General features: G+C 39.2%; 1 protein-coding gene across 1 annotated transcript in view; it reads left to right on the forward strand.

Annotated features, from left to right (window-relative positions):
* slc1a7b (solute carrier family 1 member 7b) overlaps window positions 1-20585 on the forward strand; it is a 46773-nt gene that overhangs the window by 14719 nt on the left and 11469 nt on the right. The window contains exons 2-6 of the mRNA XM_005919853.3: window positions 5815-5894; window positions 9414-9629; window positions 19776-19818; window positions 19919-20150; window positions 20266-20365. Coding sequence (XP_005919915.1) covers window positions 5815-5894; window positions 9414-9629; window positions 19776-19818; window positions 19919-20150; window positions 20266-20365 — 671 coding nt within the window. The remainder of the gene's footprint in view (window positions 1-5814; window positions 5895-9413; window positions 9630-19775; window positions 19819-19918; window positions 20151-20265; window positions 20366-20585) is intronic.

Below are 20585 nucleotides of genomic sequence, written 5' to 3' on the forward strand. Positions count from 1 at the left end.
ATAAGCCCATCTCCACACAGTAGTCTAAATAAGGTAGAGAACAGTAACAGATTTTTCACATGTGACATTTCCAGCAAATTTTGTCAGCTATTGTCACACCCACAAATTGAGTTTTATGCACTTTTTCTAAGCCAACCCCTCTATTTGTACCTGAACTTAATTATTTGTTTAATGGCTACAATATACCATTCACATTTAACTGACCTGGCGGTTGTCATTTGGATAGATGGATGGACTTACATAAACTTAAAGGGCCTTTAATTCATGTTCATATGTGATTAGGTGTCATGTAATTAAAAATTGATATTTATTTGAATTCATGAATTATTATTTATTATTTAGAATAAACATATTTTTATATTATATTATTATTATTTTTCTATTATATCAAATTATTATTTTTAGAAACAGGAGCAAGCAACATAAGACTTCACAGGAACATAACAGAAGCTTTGACAAAGGGAAAAGAGGATTATTATACACAGAGGAAACACTGGGTGAACAAAACAAAGGTGGAAGTATTGACAATCTAACAGACAGAGCTTAAAAGCCAAAAGAAATCCAGATTATACACAGTAAACTCTGTGGTGCTCATGCTCTAATAATACATCCGGTGGTTCTGAATCCAGCACAGCACCTCTAAGGACTCACTTTTTTCAATTACCATTTGTATTTTCTAACTTCAAAATTGAAGCCTCAATCACATGTTTAACATTAAAATAAATAAACGATACACCTTGTTCATCTCGTTTTTAGTATGTGAAAACGTTATAACACCCTCATTATTAATAAAGGGCATTAACCAATTAATTTAACACAAGATAAAACCACCCTCTATTTATGATGGGATGAGAAGAGAATAAAGAAAACATAAAAAAAAAAATACTTTTATGTAAGGTCTTGTGTAGCACATATTCAATTGATCTTTATATTCTGGTGCATGAAGTGTAATTATATTTTAAATTGCATGATCCTGGTTCAGGGCTTTGAAACTGCACTGCGCCCGTAGAGACCACTTGGGAGGAAAGAAGCTTTGTCAAGCAACTGATCCACTGCCAGTTTCATTTTGGAGATATGCGCTCTGGCTGCATGGGATGGAAACAGCACAGCTGATAGAGAACAGCTGTCTGCTGTTGCATTGGACAGAGGCCAGTGTTAAGCCTGGTGGACTCACAAACACACAAAACCCCACAGGATCTGCCGACAAACTCCCCAAAACTTGCATATTAGATTTACCTCTCTGTGCTTAGCCATGACTCTCACCTCTTTTCCTGTTGAAATATTCCTTCCACCTACGCCAGTCTCTATTGAGTAATAGAGTCTGTGAGAGGAATGAACAACAAGGTCTACTTTACACACCAGTGATGTTGCTTTGGGAGTTTCTTAAAGTCAATCAGAAGGGATTTCTTTCCATAAAACTGAGTAATAGTCAGTTGAACTCCACTTTCACCACATCATACAGTAGGTGTTGATTTTGTGATTTGTGAAAGATTTTTTTTTTTTTAAAAATGCTTTTTTTGAAATATAAGTGTCTTTGATTAGACACTTAAGTTTAAAACTACTCTTTCCAGGAAGTCAAGTACTTGTGATTTGAGGCTTTCTTTTTCAGAAGCGCCACAGTATCCAGAGTCATGCACAATGTCGATGTGACACCATTAACAAGATAATCGACCTCTGTGGGAGTAGCAGCTCTGCACTGTGTTGACACAATAAGTGGAGGAAAAATATGCTGAAATGTAATTACTGCACTTACAGAAAGACGTCTACAGTAATGAAATGTATTACCCACTATTGAGTAATCCATTATTGTAAATTTAAGTGTTATTAAGAAGTAATCAGACAAAAGAGGGTTTTCAGGGAACACTGCATAAATGTTCAGTTCCTATGTCACATGTCAGAACAAGATCCAGGGTGTGATTGAAGTGGTGGGTGGGTTCTTTTACATTTTGAGCCAATTAAGTTTAATAATAGGTTAAATGTTTCTTTTGATCTTTCTTGTTGCCATCACTGTGCAGCACTATGATGAGTTGGGCATTTTCTGAATTGAATGAATGAATGATATTAAATCTTATAAAAATACAAAACAAACATGATCTTATTGCTTTCCAGTGTATTGTTTTTATAAGTGCATTCATTGTAATCATTAAGAAACATGTCAGAGAAATCTCCTGTGATGGGTCCATTACAGTACAGGTTTAAAAAACACAAAAAAACACCAAAAACCAAGCTAAATTTATATAGGTAGTCCTGTATTCATCTAGAGAACATGCAGAAAGTAAATTTGGTAGAGTTGAGACATGGGGCAACAATACAGAGCTGAAATGAAAGGCCTGCTTAAGTGAAAATAAAGGGAAAGCACAAGAGACAGAAGACTTACAAAATAAATCTGGAAGCAACAAAACACAGAAGCAAAACTAATACATGACTGAACATGGAGAAACACAAGGGAGGCTACAATCAACAAGGAAATCCAAATTCAAAAAATAGAGGACAACAAAGGTCAAAGAAGAAAGCGACTACATGTTTTCTATTGACCGTTTTCTATTGACCAACTGGGGTAATTTCTGAATAAAATGAAATCTGAACACATGCAGTGAAAAGCAGAGAAATGTAAGCTGTTGTAGGTCAAAAGCTGGTATGTCATCCATGTTAATACACTGTCCATATGTGTAAACCCGCTCTGCTGCAGCTGTTTTTTTCCATCTGATTTAACAAATCTCTGTTTAATGCTTAACAACTTCTCATGTAAACATCAAAGAAATGCAACACCAGTGAAAGGTAACAGTGAGATTTTTCTTTTTCTGGACCACTTTAACATCACATTTTCCATCCATGCGATAAATTGATAGCCTGGTACTCCCACGACAGGCTTTCAATTTATCGCAGGTCATGAACTTACAGTTGTTCCAATATGTTATAATAAACTGCCAGTTAGGCGGGGAAATCTGCATATACAAATGAAAGCAATAGAAGATCTGAGGCTTTGTGGGATTTACAACCTTGATAAAATACTCATCACCTACCTTGTTCCAACTGGAATTACAAAATCACAGCTTTTGTGACAGCCAGGGACATAATTTCATCTCAAGGCTAAAGTCAACATCAAAGTCAATCGGTCTTGGCAAAACAATTGCCTTTCTTTTTGCTTTTTAAACACTTTAAACAATTTGTTAATTCACCCTGTTAATTTTTTTTCCACTTATTCAGTCAGGAATGAATCTGAATTAAAAAGAAATGACTAACTGTGTGGCACTCCCTCCTCAATGACGGAGAAATTGTTAGCGATTTTCAATAAGGATTGATACTTTGTTTCTAATTCTAAAGTTCAGTATGTAGCCCATTGAATTGAAACAAAAAGAAGCAGCACTGCAGTAAATGTCCAAAATGTTTGATATGTCAGTGATGGTAGCTCCAGCTAGCTGGGTTTTAAACGCTAGCATCAGAGCTACCAGGGTTATAGTTTGCCTAGTTGTGGCACAGAGCCAGTTTTATGAATAAGAGAGCTAGCTTTCTGCTACAGCTGTTAATATTAATGTACAGAATTTCTTTATGGATACTTTAATATGATTAGGTTATGATTAGTGTTGTTGTTAGGCCCACCCAGTAAAGTATCTGTGCCCCCTTAGCTGAATTCTATTAATAATAAAAGTTGCATTAATTCATATAGTTTGTTAATGAAAACCTTAAATAGCCATATTAGTAAAAAGTCATAGCTGTGCAAGTTTTTCGGTTAACACTTTAGTGCTTTTGTAGCAGTCCTGGTAAAAGAAGAAGACAGAGTGGATAGGCCAATAACAGTCAGACTGCTTCTAATGTCTCTTTGAAACCAAAACTACCTCAGTCGTCAGTTTGTGCAACTACTTTTAAAGCATGGAGGTACTGAAAAACTGCGAAACAAGTAGAAATGTGCTGAGGAGATTCTGTGTTCACAATTAGCTGGTGAGTTCATTGATCCACTTTCAGAAAAAATGTTTCTCCTTTTTGTTTCCTGCTTTCCCATATGGAAAAGAAATAGTAAAAACTTATATGTGACTACTCATGAAAGTGGCCACTTTGATGAGTAAATCATATAAGGCTTACATGATTTACTCATCAAAGTGGCCACTTTCTCATTACTTTCATATATTGTTTTAGTAAGTATCCAAAACATACAAGTTTCATTATATAATTTTTCAAGGGATCTTATATCTGTTTTCACGCTTGTATGCTTTTCATACAAGTTTCACACAAGACAGATACAAACTTTATAAGATTTATATATATCTTTTCCATATGGGTTGCCTCTGCAATCTAAGACAGGTATTTTTAGACTGTTTAAAATTATGGCTACATTATTTTATGGGTGTACTGTGCATGTATGGTTATAATTGTGCATAGCATGACTTGAGCCAAGTGACCACCTGTCGACTTCATATGGTCTGCTGCTAAACCTGGGTTAAAGTCTAAAGAAGGGAGAAAATATTCACATATTCAAATCTTGGTTTTCAGTTACAACTGCCACTCTCCTCTTTTAGCCAATTACTGAACCTAAAGACAATACCTGAAGAACCCTTTTCTCTATACTGACATAAGCTTGTAGATGATGTGGTGGCTCTTAACACTTTCTCCAGCTTCTCTTTCACCAATTCACCTCCATCCTTCCATCATACAAGCTCCCATGTTCTTTCTCTCATTCTTTGTGTTTATTGTCAGCGTGCTTCACCAAGTAGAGTGAATTTCAACCAGCATACACCTGCTCCTTGAGAGGATTCAAAAATAGAACATTTGATCCGTGAGTGCTGGATTTGTTTCCCATCTTTTGAGATTTGAGTTTCTAAATGATGCCCAAGCTTGGGCTCTGAGGCACATACTGTTTTGTTACTTAGTATGTATTGCTACAATTTTACAGAAACAAACCACTTTTAAATACAGGTTGCTACGTGATACTGTGAGCCACCGTTATTCTGCTGCAACCAGCCCTCATCTAAGGGTGTTACATCTATCCTTTAGATGAAATGATCTCTTTTTCTCAAATTCCACACATTGTTACTGTTGTGAAAATCAAAATTTCAAATACCATTTTGCTTGTTAAACTTAGCATAAGGACAAAAAAATGTTGTTTTCTATTTCTGCAAGTCTTGTGATATTTTGTTTCTCAACCTGGCAGAGGTGTGGGAAGGACAGTGATGAATCAAAAGATTTTCTGTACTAGGAAATCTACAATATTTAAGTGTAATTCAGCATCACATTTTTTATAATGGCTTGTGCTGGATGTGCATTTTCTTCCTGTATGATGGTGGATGTTAAGAATGCTGGGAGTGACCAGGAGGGACAGGATTAGAAAGGAGAACATAAGGGGGGAGTGCTGAGGCTGAGGTGCTTGGAGACAACGTGGGAGACACAAGGCTAGGACAGTTTGGAGAACACGCAGAGGAAGAAGGCTGAAGATGGAGCTGCCAGGCAGCAGTAAAAGAGCAACGCCACAGACGAGCTTTACAGATAGTGAAGGATGACATTCAGAGAGTTGGTGTGACAGAGTGCAAGAGATAGGGTGAGATGAAGGTGTTTACAATGCAGATTAAACATGTACCCATTTATTAGCAAAGAAGAAAAATAGGAAAATAGTCCAGAGTCTCATTTCTGTCCATGAAACTGAATTTTTTTTTTATAACAGACATCTAAACTCTTCAAAAGGTAATTCATTATGTGTCACTGTCATGCCCTGCTCCTGTTCATTATTTCTTTTTAAGTAACATAAGGTCCTTTTCAAAAATCTGTGTGATAGACTTCCTAAAATTACCCGTGACCATTATTTCTCTTCTCTTACCCTGACAGGAGGTGAAGTACTTTCAGTTTCCTGGTGAGCTACTAATGAGGATGCTGAAGATGCTGATTCTCCCACTCGTCGTGTCCAGGTACCTGCACGTCAGTACAGCTCTAACACAATGACCCAAATCACTACTTAACTTAGCATATCTAAAGTTTCCAGTAATGTATTCAGTCGGTTATTAAGACATACATACATTTACATTCTGCTGGTTTGGGATAATTGACATTGGAATCAAGTTTGACAAAATATGTGAATCTAAAATAAAATAAAAATAAAATGATATATGTACTTAATTTTAAGTCCATGTGAATAGAAAAAATAGAAAAATAATGTGATCAGCTGCTTACCTGTACTGCAAGTACAATAAACTGACAGTATTGTTTGCCTTTGATTCCTAGCTCCATTTGCGCTTGATCCATCGATTGAACAGTTCATCTCTGTTTCTTTGTTAGCTCATCGAGTATCCGGTCGTTAAATCTCCTTAGTCGTGTCTGGGCCTAAACTCCGCTGCAGGTCCATATATCAAACGATCACTATGGCATTACTGAGAGTTGAAAAACTGTCTAAAGTCTTTCATCTTTAATAAAATGATCAGCGTTCTGCTCTACCAGGTGTAACAATTGAGTTTACCATCCAGGCATCCATGAAAACAGAATTTATGACATTTAACGGAGCTAGAAATTAGCAGGAAGTTAGCTCGCTAGCTTCTATCTAAATACAATATAGCATGTCCTGGCTGCAGGGTTTTGGAAACAAATTAACACGTACAGCTCTGTTATCACTTCCAACATAAATGAAGACAGGAAACTAAACAGCAGTGACGTTTGTAGGGTTACTGAAATTTGGCTAGCTGGTATATAATGATGTGCTACGTGACCGCTAGCGACACAGCTATGTTAGCATAATATAAACAAGCTAACTTTTTTTCCACTCGATAAAAGTTAACGTGAGTGTTCTCGGTGGTCAGGAACAAATGTAATCACATGGCAGGATGCTGTAAAAGGATTAAATAAATAAATGATTAGCGGTAATAAAAGCTGAGGGAGGTCAACAGTGATCACTGACTGTTTTAGGAGCTTTTTGAGATTAAATAGAAGAAAATACAAAACATTAAACATGTTAACAACACAAAAGCCATATTAAACGCAGACTACTTTAGGCCCGGAAGTAGGATTCGTCACGTCATCACTTAACGACCGGATAAACACCAAAGCTCTCACAATGTGTTTTCACACAGTGCCTGCTTATTGCTTCTCTTTATCTTAGCTCCGTAATATTAGTCACTATTAAAATATAAACCAAAGATCAAGGTCAGAAGTCTGGAGGGGTGGTAGTAGCACAGGTTTATAAATCTCACTGCTTTTTTTGTCATGTCCTTTTTAGATTTGTTTTCACCAGCTTGTCACTTTTTGAATGTGGACGCTAAAAGCTGTCTGGTCGGTTTAGAAAGTCATTGTGGTTTGGGTTAAAGCACACTCTTTCACACCAGTAACCTTCATGTTGAAAAATTATGTGTTGGAAGTGGGCCCATCTTACTATCATAACACAGAGATAAGCCTGTGGTTTTGGAAAAAAAAGTACATTATTTTATCCACTGAGAGTGAAAACGTTGTTTCTCTCCACAGAAAAGCCCTCTTTAGACTCATGTCCATAAAAATTCTCCTTTTTTAAAATGTCAGTGTGCTGCCTGCACATCTTTACAGTTTGTTTCATCTGCTCCATCTTATCTAAACTTATCTCTATTGGAGTTTTGCTCATGAATCTGTTTATATACCAGTAAAATTACTAACAAACATCCCATGTAAGGAAATGCTGTTTATTATTCAACATAAAACTAGCTCACTGAATAAGATTTTGCATGGAAAAAATACATTTTAAAAGCATCCATTTATTTTCTCATTTACTGAGAAATACAAAACGTTTCTTCATTAATCTTGTTTTGAGAATTTGTATGTAGTTTAATCTTTGGTTTTGATGATGGTTCTTTAATGATTTGTCTCATTGCATTTCTCTTTTGTTTGCTTTCACAGATGAAACTAACATTTTTACTTTGAGGAATTTACTTTGAACATTCAGTATGTAGGATATGTCTAAATGATCACCGTCCTATTCAGTAGCTTTTGGAGCTTCCGTCGTTGTTTTAAGGGGAAATGAAACTGGGAAACAAACCACAGCTTCCTGCATTTGAGTCCAGTGTTTTAACTAGCCATCCAACCACCTGATGCTCTTCTCCTATGTGTCCTTTGCTCTTTGCTGTCCAAATACTTTTTTTTGTGTTGCGTGTTGTTACTAGATCAAAATGTACTCACATGTAACGTGGAAAAAATGTCACAGAAAAATATTAGAATTTTTTTTAATACTACCAGTGGCACCACTGCCAAAGCTTAATTTTTATGTATTTACCAATAATAGCTTTCAAACTTCTGAAGTGCTTTTTATTGTTATTCACTCTTAGAAACGTAACAAAATAATATAAATTAAAAACTAAAATGGTAACATTTATGAAACACAAAATTTGTGCTGCTGCTAAAACTTTGGAGTTTGAATAAATTCATATTCGGAATATAAATACCTTGTGTACTCCTAGTTCAGAAGGAAATATCTGAAAAGTCTGTCTGTTCACAGCATGCAATATGAAAGTATATTAATAGAAAGCTTAGTGGGAGAGAAAAGTGTGGTAGGAAAAGGTGCACAAGCAACAGGGATAACTGCAGCCTTGAGAGGATTGTCATGAAAAGTTATATTTTATTAAGTCCAAAATGAATTCAGATATTTAAAAGAAGACTTTCGAGCACTTTGTGCTTCCATTTGCTGAGAAGATTTATGGAGCAGCTGATTTTCTTTTCCACAGGACTTAGGACCTGTCCACAGCACCAAAACTACTACCAAATTCTTTACTGATGATGTTATTGCTGTGCTTGATTGGCCAAGCTGTGGTTTATTGCCAAGAAGATAATAAAAAAATACCCAACCCAACAAAGTACAGACAAACTGAATGTTGCAATCAAAGCAACCTGGGCTTCAGTAACACCTGAGCAGCGCCACAATCTGATAACCTCTATGCCACACCAGAGTATTATTTTGAATTTACCAATCGGTCCATCCATCCAATTTCTTGCACTTATCCAATTCAGGGTCACAGGGGGAATGGAACCCAGCTACCATAGGGGCAGGGCACACCCTGTCTGTCAAAGGGCTAAAACAGTGACACAGACCACATTCACACTCACAGTCACATCTATGGGCAAATTAGAATCCCCAATTAACGCGACCCCACCAACTGAATGACTGGGCTGTGTTAGGAAGCTGGAGAGTACCTGGAGAGAACCCACACAGACATGCTAACTCCACACAGAAAGTCACGGCCAGATGGTGAATTCAAACCCATGAATGAACCATCGATCATCCAGGACCCTCACAGAACATTTTTGTTCTATGTACATATACTATTTGTGGCAAGAAAGAGCAAGTTATGTTGCATACCATTACAATTTTGATTGGTGGAATATTTAATCAGTGTTAGAAACGAATATACAAATCCAGGTAACTCAGAGGTGGAAAAGTTAAAATGCATTCAGTCCAAACTTCTTGTTTTTTCTTTCAGTTTGATGTCGGGACTGGCAGCTCTCGATGCAAAATGTTCCAGTCGCCTCGGTCTGATCACAGTATCGTATTACCTGTGGACCACCTTTGTGGCTGTGATCGTGGGGATCATCATGGTCTCCATCATCCACCCAGGAGGTGCAGCCCAAAAAGAGGACTCTGAGGACAGCAGCAAACCCATCATGAGTTCTGCAGATGCACTCCTGGACCTGATCCGGTGAGATTAGAACATTTGTCTAAGTTTTCTGAAGAATTATCTCCAGGCCATGAATTAAACACAAATGCGACTTTGACTCATTTGATGGCAGTAGAAACAAAGCACATACTGCTACACGCGCTGAATTTAGCGTGTGCTGTGTGAGATGGCCAACAAAGGTGCGTTGGCTATCTCATGGATTGGAGATTATATATTGGAATTTCAGGAGCAGGACAAGGCCACCAAACACGCTCATTATGGATGTCATCTGTATATAGGTTCCCCCAGTTCTGCAAGCTGTTCATTCTCGTTTACGTGTCCCACCCTCCCTCCTTGTTCTCAATTCTTTAACTTCTTCACTCCTATTCAGTACATGGGGATCTGCCAGGCCTGGGAGCCGTCGTCAGTCCCCTTCCAGGCCTGGCAGATGGCCGCAGCTCAGTTCATGTCCAAGCATTCACCTTTACCTACTAAAACGGTGACGTTGGCCCAGCTAGTGAATTTCTGTTCAGTTTAACCAGTGATTTAAGAATGAGGTTTGTTCTGTGGTCTTCACTTCATTCATGTAAACAAAGAGTCAAACTGAGTCAACACAGGCAGAGAAATCTCAACTTTTAGCATGGATACCAGACTCAAAAATACTGGCAAGATAGTGGAGGATAGGTACTCCAGGTCTTTTCTTTGAATCTTTCTCACAAACATGTAAACACCTGCCAAAATAATCAAAAGTTCGATTGCTGTAGTTCAAACTTCACCGTCTGTCTCGACAGCAGTGTTTTGACATGATGACACACACCCTGAAAACAGGTATATAGATTTTTTTTTTTAATAAAATAGCATGACAAGTTTCAAAAGTACGTTATTTCTTGGCGATTACTTTGAGCTAATAATTTAACCCACAATGGGTCGGTTAATGCTCCTCTCAGCTAGCGAAATTGCTTCTTTAATCATCAGAACAGATTTTATAACATAATTGGGAAATGGCTTTTACCGAGATCACCTTTTAACATGATAAACTTGCATTAGGTAACATAATGTGCCGGGGAACGGTGGCTGCTGAAAATGGGGCTCTGTACACCTACATAGATAATCCATTAAGAATCACAAAGTATTTATTTTACTTGTCATTTTTTTACATCATAAATAAAGAAATAGGAAATGTGCTTTTCTTTCAAAACTTGCAGCTTTTAAAGTGACCCTAAACTAAGGGTAAGTAGGTGATGGTGTGTTTGCAGAGCAGACACAATCCTGACCGCACCCTAGTTTTTCTGGCTGTTCGGATTTGTAACAAATCCCGAGAGAGGATTAAACATATTGGTTGTCTTAAACTATTCAGTTCCCGTATTCTGGGATGACTTCATTGTTGACTAAAAACCATTTAATCTTCTTTAATAGAAGATGGTACTCAGTTTCTCATAAGCAGTATCTGTAAACAGGACTATTAACTGTCACCTGGCGCGTCTCTGTATCTGTTTGGTTTTCTAATCCAAGCATCTGATTTCAGGCTGTTTATTTGGGTGGTGAGTCTGAAGCCAGTAATCAGAGCAGTGACCTTAAAAACTCTGTCAGTAGAAACTAACTAATGGAAGTGTGGCATGTGTTTGAGTTTTTGGAGTTGAAGTCTGCAGTTCCACAGTTTGACATTCAAATACAATACTATAGTCCTTAGTGCTTTTGTGTAAACTATATTGAAATCTATTTTAGACATTAAAAATACTGTATCGTATTCTGTTTTATTCTAGATATTTCCTTTATGTCAAGTTGTCTGCAGCCAGTAAAATTAATAGAATTAAACAGACAGATAATAATAGAAAAAAATGTCCATATTGCCATGTTATTTTGACATTTTTGACAAAACAAAACTCACATGTACGTAGTCTAACCAATCCAACATTACATTTAGAATAGAATAGAATAGAATAGCCTTTATTGTCATTGTACAGAGTACAACGAAATTGGAGTGCCACTCCCTTGGTGCAAGTTTCAATAATAAATATAAATGTAAAATATAAAAAGTACAAACAAAAAAAAACAATCGTAAGTACTCAAACAATAGTATGTACAATATATACAAGATAGCAGCATAATATAATGACAGTGACGGTATGGAATAGGTTCAATTGTTTTTGTGCTTATTTACTACGGTGATAGCTCTGGGAAAGGAGCTATCTCTGCATTTGTTTGTCCTGGTTTTATGTGACCTGTACCGTCGGCCTGACGGTAATAGTTCAAACAGTTGGTTGCTGGGGTGAGAGTGGTCCTTGATGATATTGCCAGCTCTGCTGAGGTACCGAGAGTTTGCAGTGACCTCCAGGCTGGGCAGAGAGGAGTCAGTGATCTTCTGGGCTGTGTTGATGACCCTCTGCAGTTCTTTCCTGTCTGCAGCTGAGCACCCTGCATACCATGTTGTTATGCCGTACGTTAGGATGCTCTCTATGGTGGCTCTGTAAAATGTCACCAGCAGCCTCTCCTCCAGGTTGTTCCTCCTGAGCACTCTCAGAAAGTGGAGACGCTGCTGGGCCTTTTTAACCACCGCCGTAGTATTTGCAGTCCAGGAGAGGTCATCAGAGATCTGCACGCCCAGAAACCTCATGGAGTGTACCCTCTCCACACAGCTCCCGTGAATGTAAAGTGGGGCCGGGTCTGCTCTGCCCTTCCTGAAGTCCAAGATAAGTTCTTTAGTTTTCGTGGTGTTCAGTTGGAGGTTGTTAACTGAACACCACTCAGTCAGTCTGTTGACCTCATCTCTGTAGTCCGACTCATCCCCCCTTGAGATGAGTCCAACCACTGTGGTGTCATCCGCGAACTTTATGATGGTGTTTGAGAGATGGGTAGGGGAGCAGTCGGATGTGTAGAGCGTAAACAGGAGGGGACTCAAAACACATCCTTGTGGAGACCCGGTGCTGAGTGTGATGGTGCTGGACCGGTGGGGGCCGAGTCTGACAGACTGTGGTCTATTTGTCAGGAAGTCCTTGATCCAGAGGCAGATGGGGGTGGAGAGTCCCAGGTGAGACAGTTTCTGGACCAGGATCTCCGGGATGATATGATTGAATGCTGAGCTGAAGTCCAGAAAGAGCATTCTCACATAGCTTCCTCGGTGCTCCAGGTGACTCAGCGCAGTGTGGAGCGCTATGGTGATAGCGTCCTCGGTGGAACGATTTGTCCTGTAGGCAAATTGGTGGGGGTCCAGAGTGGGAGGCAGACCGGCCCTGATGTGCTGACAGACCAGTCTCTCAAAGCACTTCATCACTACAGGCGTAAGTGTAAGTGTCCTGACAGGACAAGACTCAGCAGTCCACCTGCATCTTAAGGACAAAGGTCACTCTTTCGAGGATGTCAATGTTCACATTTTGGACAGAGAGGACAGATGGTTTGAAAGAGGAGTGAAAGAAGCCATCTATGTCCACTGTGAGCGACCATCTTTGAACAGAGGCGGTGGTTTACGACACCAACTCGTCTGCCATCTATAATCCAGTTTTGAGTTCCCTTCCCAGACGCCTTAACGCCCACTCACATCCTGGGCCATCTGACCTCAGGAATTCGCATGATAAGGTGGGGCCAGGTTTCACAATGAACTCACCCGAAACTCTGGCTGATTGGGACCCACACCCAGTTTCACACCTTGGCTCAGGCGATTAGAGGATCATCAGGGGTCCTTTTGTCCCTCTGTGGGGGGAAACTCCCACTAGGTTTAAATCTGGGACTCTCCACCATTTGACCTTAGAACTGAAGAAGCTTCTCGGATGAGAGGTGAAACGTCTTCAAGCAACTTAAAGAAGTCCAGATGCTTTTCTTTGCAAGCTTCTTTGACATTAATGATGAATCAAATTATTTACTGTAGTTGAATCCAACATAATTTATTTAAGTTGATCCAACCCATGCAAATTACGTTAGTCCCACAAAAATACTTAATGCTGACAGAAAGCCATTTATTAATGTGAGAATCCTTCCCGTGATTATTTTAAGATCATTTTTTGGAGTGTTCAACAAAGTCTAGAGTTTGGATAACTAAAAATATAATGAATTTATAAAAACTTTTACAGTTGTCACTCCATCCATCCTCTTATCTTTATTAGGTTCGTGGGGGGGCTGGAGGCTATCCCAGATGTTATAGGGCAAAAGGCAGGGTACACCCTGGACAAGTCGCCAAGTCTATCCCAGGGCTAACACAGAGAGACAATCAACCATTTGCACTCACATTCACACTTATCTGTAATTTAAAATCACCAATTAATCTGACCCCACTAACTACCTGTCTTTGGACTGTTGGAGTAAACCAGAGTACCCAGAGTGTCAAGAACTAAGGTTCACATGCAAAGATGGGGCCGAATACGAAATTCGCGGGAACTATGTATAGATTTATTTCTTTAACATAAACGATCAGGAACCACCAAGGAAACAAGAATATAACTCAAGCCGAGGAAATCGGGAACTGAAATGCCCTGGGAAGCTGTGATTGAGACCGTGGGAAGAATCAGAGTTGGGGGAGGGTGTCCGTGGGAAAAATTCTAGGAGCGAGAGTTCTCTCGCACACAGAACAGGCAGGACGACAGGCAGCGAATGTCTTCAACTGCCGGATGGCGACCGGGGCACAAGTGTGTAATATTAACACGGGTCAAAGAATACTTGAATAAACTCAGAGCTTAGGAGAGCCAAGTTACCACCAAGAGTGACTAACAGACTGGCATGGAGGAGCTGTCCGTGCTGGGTGAAATAGTCCTCCTGCAATTGCCTGGGATAGAATACAGGTGCAATGCCGGTGCCTGACCCGAGGGCATGGTCACCCAAACACTCCCCGGATACTGTTCTCACGGACCATGACACAGAGAGAACCCACGCAAGCACGGGGAGAACACACAAACACACAGAAACAGTGCTATGCATGATTTTTAACTGTGGGGGGAAACCAGAATACCCAGAGAGAAACCACTGCAAACTAGTCAGAACGTGGATTTGAACCCAGGACCTTCTTACTGTGAAGCAACAACACTAACCACCATGCCAACAATCTAGGAAATACAGGAAAGCTATGATTTCCTGTATTTGATGCAGACTTTTTTTGTTTTTGTCCTTGACAGGTTAATCCACAATAAATAGCAATAGCATGCACGTGGTGTGTGTGTAGTTGTCTGCCTCTTATAACTCCAGTGATTTTCCTGCAGTTTGAAATCTTGTGCGATCTTGTGAATTTCATGAGTTCAGCAACTAACCACTCTTACTAGATTGTATCATGTCATCTCAACAAGAACAAATTAAGTTGTTGAATTTCGTACAGATCCTTCATGATTTAATTACGTTCATAGAAACATGAAATTATTGTGTTCAAATTACAAGTTAGACTTTTTTAATGTAACAACCACCCAATTTACTTTTTTTGGTATACCAAAAAAAGTAGAGGTGGCTGCTCGACTTGACTGAGATGGATGCCTTCCTGAAACCACGATCTAAAGAGCGCGAGTCTGAAACCCGTGCAGTGTCACGGGATTTAACATTGCTATATTATTGACTTACTTCACTTGAACATGATATGAAGAATTTAATGCATATCATGTAGTTTCTACACTATACTTTAAAGCATGAGGCATTTGTGTTAAATACACGCAAGATGCTTACGTAAATCTAAGAGCTGGCCAATCCCTTTTTTTCAGTGTAACCATCACCCCACCAAGCTGTCAATCAGCACTAAAAGAAAAGTAGGAAAGCTATGATTACAAGGCTTGATACAGAATTTTCTTTATTTTTTTGTCCTTGACAGGTGTGTGTATGCTTTTCAGCCTCTTATAACCAGTGGTTTGAAATCTCATATGACCTTGTGAATTTTCACGAGTCAAGGCGAATACCTACTCTTCCTAGATTGTCATGTCATCTCAACAAGAATAAATAAAGTCACTGAATTTTATGCAGATCCTGCATGAATTAATTACATTTACCATAGAAACATGAAATTATTTTGTTCAAATTAAAGTTAGACTCCTGTAGATGTAACAACCACTCAATTTCATTTTTTTTTGAGTGTATCATTATGTCCTATTCTGAATTTCTAGAAAATACATGGCAGACCATTGGAGTGCATCTCGTTTGAGGTTTCTAACATTAGCAGCCTTCTTTTGAAATTTAAACTCTCCCCTTGATTTTAAAGCGAAGCCTGCGCTATTCATAGTGTATCAGTAATTCAAATGCAATTTCATTTTGTCAAATGTGCAAGTAATTAAAATTCTAAGTAAGGGCTGAGGTAAAGTGATGTTTTTTGGGATTATTATTATTATTATCAGACCTGATCAGACCTGAACATTAAGCGTGGTGTCTGTCTGGCAAAAGCATTGTTTTTCAAGTTACTTTTTGGAAAGCCAACCCCATGCTTGCATGAGAAGAAAGTTTAGCTTGAGCAACCAAAGGCAATTGGAAAAGGTTAAGGTGAGGTTTTGGTCAAGGTTTAAAAAAAACTGATGAAAATGAAACAGGATTATTACTCTAAACAACTGTGAAAATGATGTGAGTTCAAGCTTTCCAAGTCGGTGCTTCCAACTTCTGAATTGCACAACTTCACCAACCGCAGGCAAACAATTCAATTTAGTTTGTTTAGATGAGAGCATAAATATCACTGCTTTGTATCAGACAACAGCCAAGGGTTTTTTTTTACCCTGAAGTCATAATATGATATTCTTGTTTTTATTAAGCACACTGTGTTCCAGCGTAAAAACCCAAGTTCAATTTGTTAATCTAATATTGATTTCAAAAATAGGAATGTAAATGTTTTAGAAAAAATGCTTGTTAGTACATAGTTTAATAAAGTGATAATCTTTAGTTGAGAGAACTTGGGTTTTTCACTTGCCAAGGAAACCGAGCCCACTGCATGTGTAGAAAGGAGACAGAGGAGTGGCTCAGTAATAATAATGAAAGTTGTAGATTTGCCTTTCCTGTTTTGCTCTTCTTTGTTTTATTTTTGTTTTTGTTTTGTATGATGTTTTTTTTTTTTACTCATCTGTTGGCCTAAAAACAACCTTGCAGTTCATTCAAAATTATTCATGTTTTGAAAACAAGTGGGGAGTGACGAAAAGATCTCACTATTGCCAAAGCTTCAAATGGAAACATTTTGTCTGAACATGAAACACTGCCGGGTTTGACTAAACAGAGTATGAGTATGAATTTCTCTATATTAAACATACGTGTAGGTTGACAAACTACAATAATATACTGCAGTATCGCTTTGTGTGAACCTTTTAACAAGAGAACATGCGATTCCTTAATTTTCTTTTTAAAAAGTTTTGAAGCCGATTTTGTAAGTTTTCTTTTTAGTTTGTGAATAGTTATGTTTGTGAATAACACATGCACGATGTGTTTTTTTGTTTTGGTACAGAACAATATCTACAGGGTGGGCCATTTATATGGATACACCGTAATAAAATGGGAATGGTTGGTGATATTAAAGTCCTGTTTGTGGCACATTAGTATATGTGAGGGGGCAAACTCCTCAAGATGGGTGGTGACCATGGTGGCCATTTAGAAGTCGGCCATCTTGGATACAACTTTTGTTTTTTCAATAGGAAGAGGGCCATGTGACACATCAAACTTATTGGTAATGTCACAAGAAAAACAATGGTGTGCTTGGTTTCAACGTAACTTTATTCTTTCATGAGTTATTTACAAGTTTCTGACCACTTATAAAATGTGTTCAATGTGCTGCCCATTGTGTTGGATTGTCAATGCAACCCTCTTCTCCCACTCTTCACACACTGATAGCAACACCGCAGGAGAAATGCCAGCACAGGCATCCAGTATCCGTAGTTTCAGGTGCTGCACATCTCGTATCTTCACACCATAGACAATTGCCTTCAGATGACCCCAAAGATAAAAGTCTAAGGGGGTCAGATCGGGAGACCTTGGGGGCCATTCAACTGGCCCACGACGACCAATCCACTTTCCAGGAAACTGTTCATCTAGGAATGCTCGGACCTGGCACCCATAATGTGGTGGTGCACCATCTTGCTGGAAAAACTCAGGGAACGTGCCAGCTTCAGTGCATAAAGAGGGAAACACATCATCATGTAGCAATTTCAAATATCCAGTGGCCTTGAGGTTTCCATTGATGAAGAATGGACCCACTATCGTTGTACCCCATATACCACACCAAACCATCACTTTTGTTGTTCCAACAGTCTTGGAGGGATCCATCCAATGTGGGTTAGTGTCAGACCAATAGCGGTGGTTTTGTTTGTTAACTTCACCATTCACATAAAAGTTTGCCTCATCACTGAACAAAATCTTCTGCGTGAACTGAGGGTCCTGTTCCAATTTTTGTTTTGCCCATTCTGCAAATTCTGTGTGCCGATCTGGGTCATCCTCGTTGAGATGCTGCAGTAGCTGGAGTTTGTAAGGGTGCCATTTGTGAGTAGCTAATATCCGCCGAAGGGATGTTCGACTAATGCCACTCTCCAGTGACATGCGGCGAGTGCTACGCTGTGGGCTCTTGCTGAATGAAGCTAGGACAGCCACTGATGTTTCTTCATTAGTGACAGTTTTCTTGCGTCCACATTTTGGCAAATCCAACACTGAACCAGTTTCACGAAACTTAGCAAGCAGTTTGCTAACTGTAGCATGGGAGATGGGTGGTCTTGTAGGGTGTCTTGCATTGAAATCTGCTGCAATGACCCGGTTACTGCGTTCACAGATATCAACACAATTTCGACCTGCTCCTAACGTGTTAACCTCTTCGACATGTCAATGGCTGTGAACAAAGAGAAACTTGTAAATAACTCATGAAAGAATAAAGTTACATTGAAACCAAGCCCACCATTGTTTTTCTTGTGACATTACCAATAAGTTTGATGTGTCACATGGCCCTCTTCCTATTAAAAAAACTAAAGTTGTATCCAAGATGGCCGACTTCTAAATGGCCACAATGGTCACCACCCATCTTGAGGAGTTTGCCTCCTCACATATACTAATGTGCCACAAACAGGACTTTAATATCACCAACCATTCCCATTTTATTATGGTGTATCCATATAAATGGCCCACCCTGTATATCCGCTCTATATTTGATGAAGTGTGGGATTCCCTCAGGGTGTCCTTCAGAGGGTGCTTCAGGGGTACATTATTGTGGGCTGTGCTGTCCTTGTACAGCTACAGTGAGACCTTGGCTCTAAGCTCAGCCAAGGGGTAGAGGGTGTCAATTCGGTTGTCGCAGGTTCTAACAGATGATGTGGTTCTATTTGCTTTTTTTAGTGGTGACCTCCAGTATTCACTTTGCAGCAGAACGTGAAGCAGCGGGAATGACAATAAACCAATTAATCAAGTCTGAGGCTATGGTTCTCGTTTGGGGTGCCAACTCTGGGGATGAAATACTGCCCCAAGTGATGGCGCTCAATCATCTCAGGGTCTTGTTCACAAGTGTGGGTAGGGTAGTCTGCAATGACAAAGATGCTGAGCTGATTTTTCAAAAAGAAAAGAGCCCTGAGTGTGAAAGTGAAGCTGATGATTTATCATTCAATCTGGTAGAGCACAAATAAATAAGATCACAGATACAATCAGCAGAAATGGGTTTCTTCCAAAGAGTGTTTGGGGTTTCCCTTCACAACAGGTCCTCCACATCAAAAAGAGTTGACTGAGCTGCTTTTGACGATGGCTTGTTGACCTGGAGATGGAGGCGAAGTGTTTTGGATATGTCCTCCTGGGAAAAATCCATGGGGCAAACTCTGGACACGTTGGAGAGAACAGTTCTCTTGACTTGTTTGGGAAAGCCTTTGCACCTTCTTGTAAGGAAGAGGTCATTGGTGAGAGGGATAATCAGCAGAAAATGGACGGATGAAATAATTATGTCTCCTGAGACTCCCTATCTTGGAAAAATTTCATGGTTTTATTTTCTCCATTACAGGCATCTGGCCTTCATTATTGCACAGTTTCAAAATGATGATAATTTTGTCCTTGGAATCAAGGACTAAATCACCCTAAAACATCTTCTCAGTATCTGACTCCATAAGAAAAGAGGAATGGATTAATATAGAAGAGAGTTCCTTTATGCAGATATTTCCAAAATAAGGTCACAGGAGGTCTACTGAGTTTGGTGTCTGTATGTATGCACTGCATTGGTCAGCTCAATTTTTTATTAGCTGGCATTGTGTTCAACCTTTTAGAACGATTCATTAAATGTATGCGCTTGCCTTGCAGCAACATGTTTCCAGCAAATCTGGTCCAGGCCACATTTCAGCAGGTATGACCTCTGATGACACAAACTGCAGTTTCAGATACAAAGGTTTACATTTTGTAGGACTTCTTTTATAAGAACAACTCTTTCTGTTCCTTGGCAACAGTATCGAACAAGCAGCGATTACATAATGAAGCCCAGACCGACAGTGCGTCAGGCCCAGTCAGAGTCCACCACACGGCGGGCACTCGTCTACGGTATTCAGGATGACAACGGAACCGACATCCAGAACTTTGCTCTTGACCTGACTCCGCCCCCTGATGTTCTCATACGGACACGAGAAGGAACAAGTGATGGAATGAACGTCCTTGGAATTGTTATTTTTTCAGCCACCATGGGTAAAAAAAATGCATTGTTCTTATCTGACATTTCTTGAATACATCTTGCCTGAAATAAAGAAATTTAAATGATTTTATCCATCATTGTTTCAGAGGTTTTTCTTTGTTTTCACAGGTATTATGTTAGGAAGGATGGGGCCAAATGGCAGTGCCTTGGTAAACTTCTGCCAGAGCCTGAATGAAGCTGTCCTTAGGATTGTCGCCATTGTTATATGGTAATTGTAAAGTATTATTTTTTCTACTTGAAAAAGCTATGAATGAAAGAATTTTCTAAGAAACATAACCAGCATCAGCCATTTAGACAAGAACTCTACGTATTATCATCAGAATCAGGTTGAGACATGGTTAACCTTTCTTTCACTTTCTTTATTGGATGATTCAAAGTGAGAATGAGTCTGAGTGCAAATAGCAAATTATTATTACCTAATTACAAAG

Source organism: Haplochromis burtoni, unplaced genomic scaffold (assembly GCF_018398535.1).
Source record: "Haplochromis burtoni strain Fernald_Lab_line unplaced genomic scaffold, NCSU_Asbu1 Contig_13, whole genome shotgun sequence".
NCBI classification, from domain to species: Eukaryota; Metazoa; Chordata; class Actinopteri; order Cichliformes; family Cichlidae; genus Haplochromis; species Haplochromis burtoni.